General features: G+C 42.0%; 1 protein-coding gene across 1 annotated transcript in view; it reads right to left on the bottom strand.

Annotated features, from left to right (window-relative positions):
* NOX3 (NADPH oxidase 3) overlaps positions 1-8,593 on the bottom strand; it is a 62,733-nt gene that overhangs the window by 40,109 nt on the left and 14,031 nt on the right. Inside the window, exons 6-7 of the mRNA XM_019527703.1 lie at positions 4,468-4,649; positions 1,312-1,441 (exon numbers count right to left, since the gene is read on the bottom strand). Coding sequence (XP_019383248.1) covers positions 1,312-1,441; positions 4,468-4,649 — 312 coding nt within the window. The remainder of the gene's footprint in view (positions 1-1,311; positions 1,442-4,467; positions 4,650-8,593) is intronic.

Here is an 8,593-nt window from a genome sequence, read left to right as displayed (position 1 = left end):
GGGTGTGTGTAGATGAAACAGGGGCCCTAAGTGGAAGTGGTGGGTTTTTAAAAACACCACTTAAATTTAGGGTGAAGTAAACCCCTGTGTCATGTATACCTGTGTCTTACCTGCCTCTCCGGTGGCAAGGAGGGGAGGGCAAGCTGCTGGCAGGCAGAGCAGTCCCTGAGCTGCAGGGTTGGGGCTTTCCTCTGTGGCAGCAGCACCACCCCCCCAGGTGGCACCCACCTGCAGGCACCCAGCTCAGGTGGTCCCAGGGGGCACCGCAGCTGTGGAGGGAAGGACTGCCTGCACAGTCCCTGAGCTGCATGGAGCCCAGTGCTTCACTCTGTGGCTGTAGGGCAAAAAACTAAAACTCCTTGGAGGTGTTTTAGTTTGCTGTGCCCCAAAGCCAGTTAAGGTGTATTATGCTGCCAAATGTGCTAAAGTGGCTGAAATTAATGTGCAATATGCTGCTGACGTGTGCAAATACCAACAACATTAAAGTAGTGCAAAAGCATTTAACCCACTTTAAAGTGTCATGCACTCTTGCCCCTCATTTTGTCTACACATGCCCCTTGTGAACTATGTCAATGAACTATATGTGTGTATGCTCTGATGTGGCTTAAGTTGACTTAGTTAAGTCACTGTATTTTAAGTCAACTAATATGTGTGTATTCACCCCTAGGTGTGACATTAACCACATACATTACCTGCTGTGTGCTGTGGATTACAGATGCTAGTGTGCACTAACCGTACTAGCTAAATGGGCCACCTAAGCTTGGGTGTACCCTTGACCAACAATAAATATTAAGAAAATATAATAATACCAAAATTTTGTGTGGCACTCTTCATCTGCAGACAGGCACCTTAAAGGAGGAAGATATCATCATCCTCATAATAAAGAGAGAAAAACCAAGTCACAGATAGGTGAAATGATTTTCCCAGGTTTGATCTATAGTGCCAGCAACAGATGCAGGACTAGGGCCCAAGTATCCTATTTCCTCATGTGGTGCTCAGTCCATTTAGCCAGTGTTGGCCAAACCTTTTGGCAGGTATGCCACAAGATAAATCCCACTGCCTCTCCAAGTGTCACTCTGATCCCAGCCCCCAGAGGAGTCCTTGCTCTGTTTCATGTGGCCAGAGGCTTTGAGTCCAAGCCTCTATTCCAAGATCTCCCTTTACTGAATTCCCAGGGTTCATGCACCATACACAGCAGCTACCCATGCTACTTGTGGTATGCATGCCATAGGTTGGTTATCCTTGCATTAAGGCTTTTAGCCTCCCCACAAGACAAGGACAAATATACAGACGACATATTCACATACTTACCACAGGCTGGTTGCCTGAAAACTGTGGCAAAGGGCACTGAGTAGCTTTCTCCCATTCTGAGTAGTGATCTTTACAATAAGTGACATTGTGTAGCAACAGACTCTGAGGTGTCTGACCTCGGACCAGCTGACTTAACATAAAAACAAAGGTATTCATATTTAATATGTTCCTTTCCACTGAGATACTGGCATGCTTACATAAACACTGTACTGACTGCAAAAATGGAATACCTGAAGCTAAGTATACTGGTTGTCTGTCCCAGTGCAATTCTGTCCTACTGTTTCAGGGATATTTCTTTCTTTAAGATTTTAATCATTTACCCATTTAGTGTAGTGTGTATGTCATCCTATAAAGCATATGCAAACATCACTTGAAGTCTGGAAAGTGCAGTCATTCAAGACATCTATGTCTGTTGTCTCAGGACAAATCCTTGTGAGATAAGAAGTGCTAACAGAACTACATCCAGGACATCCCAAAGTATATCTGAATAGTTGTATCAGAATTGCAGCATTGAATCACTGGCAAAAAAGCAGTAGTGCATGCAGTCATTCACTAAATCCTGACTGGAAGACTAGTGTGTGTATATGCCAGTCCCACAATCTTTCTGTTACAGGACAAGCATAGACATAACTGTTCCCAGGACAAATGCAGCATCTGTTCCTAGCCTACACGTAAAAGGTATGTTAGGTGTGCCTGTTGATAAGTTAGAAAGCAACCCTTGGAAGGGATAGAGCTTGTCCACCCCTGTATCTGAGCATCCATTGTCACTCAGGAAAATAGCAATACCTAATAATAACATTCAATCTCTTTCAGTTGCAGCTTTAAGCAATGCAACTGAGGACCACCAAATGAGTGTGAAGAGCCTAGATGAGATGTATGCTTTTTTTGAACATGTTTGCATTTTAGCTTCTTTATGGTAGAGAAGTTTAATGAAGTGAATTTCTTTGAATATAGCATTCCTCACTTCTCTCAAACCAATGAATATTAAATGCAAAATGCAGTGGCTCAGGTTTGTGAAAGCCTTGGATAGTGCCTTACCCGTGGCCTAGTGGTTCAAGTAGTATGTCAAGAATCTAAAGAGTTGCAGGGTTAAGCCCCTTGTTTAGAGAACCTGAATTTTTGGGCCCCCATTTCCCTGGGAAGTGCCTCGATCATTGTGCTAAAATGCAGTAGAGTATTTTTACTCCATGTTATAGCAGGGCTACAAGTCTGGAATTTATCCTTAGATCATATATATGATCACAAACCTTCCTGGCCAGCCTGAAGCCTATTGTACATGCCCAGTAACTATACATCTATCCACTTATACATCCAGATGACATGTGGAATAGGATCATAGACTGAGTATTAGGTGCCAAAATGGCACTTAATGAGTAACTGCTATTTGGGTATGTAAAATGAATAGGATTCTACCCTTTCTGTCCAGTTTTGAGTACTGCACTTCAAGAAAGAGCTGAACCAATTAAATGGGTCTAGAGGAGAGCAAGAAAAAATGAAGATTAAAAGAACTGAGTTTGGTTAAAGAAGAGAAGACTGAGGGGAGATATGATAACAGTCTTCAAGTATATAAAATATTACTGCAAAGAAGAAGTTTAGAAACTGCTGTCAAAGTTCTCTGGGTACAGTAAATAGGGACTTTTGCAACAAGGATGTGTAACAGGGAGCCAGAGACTCCTGTTACCGACAAAGGAGAAAACACCAGGATGACCACTGTGTATATAAAAAAAAAATCCAAGATAAGATCTGCAGACTATAAATATAGGCAGCTGCAGGGAGGGAGAGAAGCTCCTTAGCAAACAGGGCAAACACCTGAGAGCCAGTAATTCACCAGCTCCAGGTGTGATGATGGATGGGGTAGATAACGGCAGGCCCTGATGCAGTCAGAGGACAGAGCTCTGTGAGAAGAGCAGCAGCCAGAGAAAGCTCCACAGGGAGCCAAGCCATTACAGGGCCACAGGGTAACCACTGGGGAGCTCAGGCAGGGGACACAACCTTTGGGAGCAGATTGAGACCTGGATTAGGAAATGTCCAGACAGATTTTTTTGCTCTGAGCAGGGAGGATTTTGCTTGTGTGAAAGCAACAACCCATTCTCTTTCCTTGCATGGCTGCTTGTGTGGGCCTGCCTGTGTTAAAGTGATAGCATGACTTTGTCCTTACAATGTTGTCTTACCCAGTAAAGGGAGGGTTTTATTAAGCCTCGAACCTGCCTTTATGTTGTGTTATAGCCAGAGGGCTCCTTTCTTTGTTATGGTTTAAGATTGGTGTAACCTATTCCATGGGTTGGGACTATCAGGGGTGAAGGAGATCCCAGCAGTGCCCAGAGCAGGACAGAGACAGGGCCAAGAGGCCCAGTGCCCAGCGAGTCGCCTAGTGAGGCTATGGAATTTCCATCACTGGAGATTATGAACAGCAGATTAGACAAATCTTTGTCAGGCATGGTTGAAGTACTGTTGAATGAGTACTGTGAGGGAGATGGATGGGCTCGAATCTCAGGGGTGGCCAACCCACGGCTGCAGAGCCACATGCAGAGAAAGGTCTCAGCAAACATTATTGCACGGTAAAACCATGCAGTAATTTATCAATCAGCCCAATAAAGTCTCAAAAATGCTTGTGCAGAGCCATTAATATAAAATGTATCCATCATTCACTGATTTGGATCAAGGTTTGATTCTTCATTCAGAATGTTTCCAATTCCCAGTAATGAATGATCACAAATACTAACAAATTGACATTTTTTTAAAAAATATTTCTTTGGTAAAGAGAATATTTGAGTGAATAATTCCTAGGAAAAAATGGTGTACTCAAAGTATATAACTCTTCAGAATTTATGTCTAAGTAAGTGTTTCACAGATTGTAATAAAAAAATCCAGAAAATCCTGTAAAATACTATGGTTCTCTAAAACAAGAGACAGAGAGAAAAGAAACTTGTAAACTCATTTGAGTTGCCAATATCCACCATCTATTGTTTTCCCTCTCAAAAATAAATAGCTCTTTAATCACACTAAACAAGATCTATATCTAGAATAATATATGTGTCTTTTACACACACACAAAGACAGAGAGAGACTTGAATCACATTTGATCCCAGAGACCTTATATCATCTTATTAACTCAACATATGTCATATATCCCAATATAGCTATATATGTACTCACCCCATTCCATGGATAACCAAACCAATAAAGAAAAGCAGGAATAGGTGATGGGTATACCAGAACACCTCAAAGAATGACCGTCTGACGATCTCTGTAGAAGAAGTCAAGATCAGAACTAAAGTCACAGTGATTACAACGCCCGTTACTCCAGCTATAGTAGTTAGTATCTCAGCTGTTGTGTTCTAGAATAAGAATAGATTATTATATACAAAAACTAAATCAAAGATACATTTTCAACATAAGAATGAATATAAATAATGAAACCAAACAAGACATCCTCCCTTCTATACCTGTATAATACAGGTTGCATGGGGGAAAAAAGTCATCATTTAGGTTTATGCTAGATATGGCCATAAATATTAACAACAGGTTTTTTTTCAGGAACTGATAAAAGGAAATTACATAATCCCAATAATGCTTTTATATATTTTTGTTACACTCTCAGAAAAGAGAGGAAATTACTATAGATGAGAGCACATAAAAAGGAGGTAATAATCAGAACGTCACTGAATACTTCCCCAGTCATTTTGAGGAAGATAACTGAGGGGTGCTCAATAGCCTACAAGCTTTACAAACCACAGTGATACTTTGCACTTATTTCACCATATAGTGCAATTGTAGTCTGAAAAGTTGCTGGGTAAAAGGACAATCTATCACTTGCTAAATCAGGTTCTTGTGCATATCCAGAGGTCCACGTGCTGACTTTAGTGACAGCAATTTCTAATATTTTTTTCATGTTAATATTAACTCCTGTTATCACTGAAGGAGCAATACAGCAAAAAAAGAATGGGCTAGATTCTATTTCTTCTCATGTATTAACATTAACAGATATTAGAGTCAATCAGTCACATCAGTGCAAAACCACCAAAATGCAATGGGACTGCTCTGGTAGGAGAGAGGACACAATTTCAAGACAATGACAGAGATGCTGATTTCAGTGGTTGCGTCTACATGAGACACTGACTGTGCAGTTGTTACTGCACTGTCATTTAGTACTTACATACCTAAGTTCTAAATGACTGTGGAGTAACTGGTGTTACCGTGCAGTAGCATCCTCACACGGCTTCCTGGTGATGCTGACTGTGCAGTAGCTCAATACTACTGTGCAGTAGCATCTTGTGATGGTTCATGCCACGTGACGCTACTGCGCAGTAGTAATGAGCTACTGTGCAGTAAGCACCTTGTGTAGATGCGGCAAGTGTCAGAGAGTAAATCAGAAGTAACTCCAACAAAATCAGCATAATGACACTGAAGTAAAACAGATTTGGAATCAGATTAAATTTGGTTGTAGTGTGCAACTGCAAGCATCATTTGTCCTCAAGAATCAGTGCCAATGGTGTTGATAAGAAAGAGTGAAAAAACTCAGCTCGTCTTCCAGATCCCAAGTTGACTTAGCAGGGTTATAAAGAAGAATATTTTTTACTTGTAAAGGGAACTCATTTGATATGGAAATCCTTGAGAGAAAAATTCCACAGTACTATTTTAGAGACACTTTTTACAATAAAACCACTCTTTTAAATGTTCACATTTGACAGAATACAGCATATTTTCAAATTGGTGCCTGTGAAGAATATGTTCAGATCCTATTACATGTTAACAGGATTGATCTAGGTGATATTTTGAACATTTACATTAAAGTGGCTAGTTTGAATGTTGAGATGAAACAATGAAAAATGTCAAAGCTTCTTCATATGCTGCTACTGCAGGGGTACAGCTAAACTGAAAAGAAAACTTAAATTGCCGCTTCAGAACTTTCTTCTGTGAAGGTGGCAGCAATCTTTTGTTGGCATGTGAATGAATTTGCCCTGAATAAATTATGAACAAAATTTAAACACTGAAATGCAAGTGGATGATAAAAGAAATGTGAAAATAAATTTAAAATGGTTTAAATATAAAAGAAATGTGAAAATAAATTTAAAAAGGTTTAAGTTGGAGAAGAATCTTAGAAAACTTAGGCACTAATTCTCAAAGGTATCAAGGTGCCTAACTCCCACTTAAATCTTGACAGACAAGGCTTATCCCAGAACAGATGGAAGTAAATGGCTCAGGATATGACTGGACTTCTCTTCCTTTAAAAACTTTTTTCCTTCATTGATGAATTCACTATATGAGCAGCTGGAGTTTGGGGGCAGGGGTTTTTCAGTAGGGGTTCTGAATTCCCTTCCTTTGCTCAGAGAGACCTGTCCAGCATACCAGCTTTCAGATTAAGACCAACAGGTATGGTCAATTGGTCCTAGGGAGGTAGTTTGTTTACCAACATTTTACATATTCTGTTTTTTAGTTATTTAGATTTGATTTTTTTTCAGGTGCAATAGTCACATAATTGTGAAAATAAAATCAAGTAACTTCAGATAGTTTAACCTGCAGTCACTGAGGGGAAAAAATTGCTGTTGTCCATTGGTGTATATCAAAAGAAAGGGTTTCTCTACACAGTGAAGCTATCATAAAATAAGCTAGGGAATGAATTTAAAGCACAATAGCCACAGCTTCCCATGTGGACACATGCATTCACCACTAGGGAGTGCCTTTGTGCATTTTAACTTTATTCATTCCCTGTGTAGACAGGTTCTGAGACCAGTTAAGTCAGTGAAGTTGATTCCTTATGTAACAATGTTAAATCAAGCCCCAAATTAATATCTTACACACTGGGTAAGTCTACATGAGATGCTCTACTGAACATTAGACTAAGTTCCACCATCTACACATGTGCATCAATTACTGTGCATTAAATTAATTTAATGTGCCATTTGCTAGTACCAGTACTTACAGATATTAGAAAAACAGCACATTAACTAATGTGCTGAAGCCCACATGTAGACCCAGACCAGGAGCAATTTGCTCCTGGTCAGCCCAGGCACCAGGGGGCCACTGCTGCATGTCTAAGCCCCAATTCCCACACAGCTGGGAGGGAGCTGCTCTGCAACTAGGACAGCTCCTTCCATCCTGCAGAGATAGGAACCAGTCCCAATCTCCCCACAGTTGGGAGGCAGCTGCCCCCCAGAGCCAGGACAGATCTCTCCACCTTGCAGAGATTGGGACTGGCCTCTGTGTCCCTTGCCAGCCCAAGGATGGTACCTGGGGGAGCCTGAAGTTCCCCTGCATGCTGCAGGGTGGGGGGCAGAGCAGGGCGGGAGCAACCTGGACTGATCTACTTCCAGTGGGAGCAAATTTGCTTCTGATGAGCGTATGTTCAGATGCATACCCAGGTGCAGTTTAACATGCTTAAATTTTTCATGCAGAAAATTCAGGCACATTAATTGCATGTGTAGATGAACCCACTGAAAGCCATACTCAAGCTGTAAAATAAATCTTATTATGTGCTATTAATGCTTCACCCACAAAATTTAAGTTATCACCTTGTCTCTGTCTGAGAGAAGGTATTTTGTAATATTCCACATATCAGTAACTTAATTTTTGAAGTCTTTGGCAGGGTTATTATACTTTCCACTAATTGTAACATCATTTGGGTGCTTACACAAAATTAGATTTTTCACATGATTGGGCTCCTGAAAGTATTCTACATCCATGACAAACTCATGTGCCTGGCTGCAGAGTGCTTTTAAAATGGCTGATTGCATGAAAAATGAACCCTGGTCAAATGAGGTAGAGTGCCTTAGTGAAGTTGTATTCCTCCAGGGTTAATTTTTCCCACTTTGCAGGGCTGGGCTGGTGGTCACCTTGGCAAGCACCAGCTTCACCCTGCCCCTGGGGCTGTCAGCAGGGGAAGGACAGGGAGTGGGAAGGGGAGGGAGCAGCCAACACAGAGCTGCCATCTGCTTTGTATGGCCAGAGCTAGAGCTGAGGTGGGGGAGGCAGGGTGGGATGGAGCCTCCCTGCCTTGTGAGCCTGGCCCCACACTCCCAAGACTCTAGCTGGGGCCCATGAGATGAGGGAGCTCTGCTCCATCCCCTCCTCCCCCTCAGCCCTGACTATTCAAAGCAGCCAGCAGTTTCATGCTGCTATTATCCCCCCTACACTTGACAGCCCCAGGGCTGGGGGTGTGGGACAGGGATAGGGAGAGGGGGGTTCAGCAGGCTCCTCAGAGGCAGCTGGAGGACCCTGCCTGCTGGCCAAGTATGGTGCATGCAGACTCCAGGCCTGCTCCCTCCCTACCTCCCGATCCAAA

Source organism: Gavialis gangeticus, unplaced genomic scaffold (assembly GCF_001723915.1).
Source record: "Gavialis gangeticus isolate Ggan-Ray unplaced genomic scaffold, GavGan_comp1, whole genome shotgun sequence".
Classification (NCBI taxonomy): domain Eukaryota; kingdom Metazoa; phylum Chordata; order Crocodylia; family Gavialidae; genus Gavialis; species Gavialis gangeticus.
Note: the sequence above shows the minus strand (reverse complement) of the source record. Positions and strands in the feature narration are given on the sequence as shown.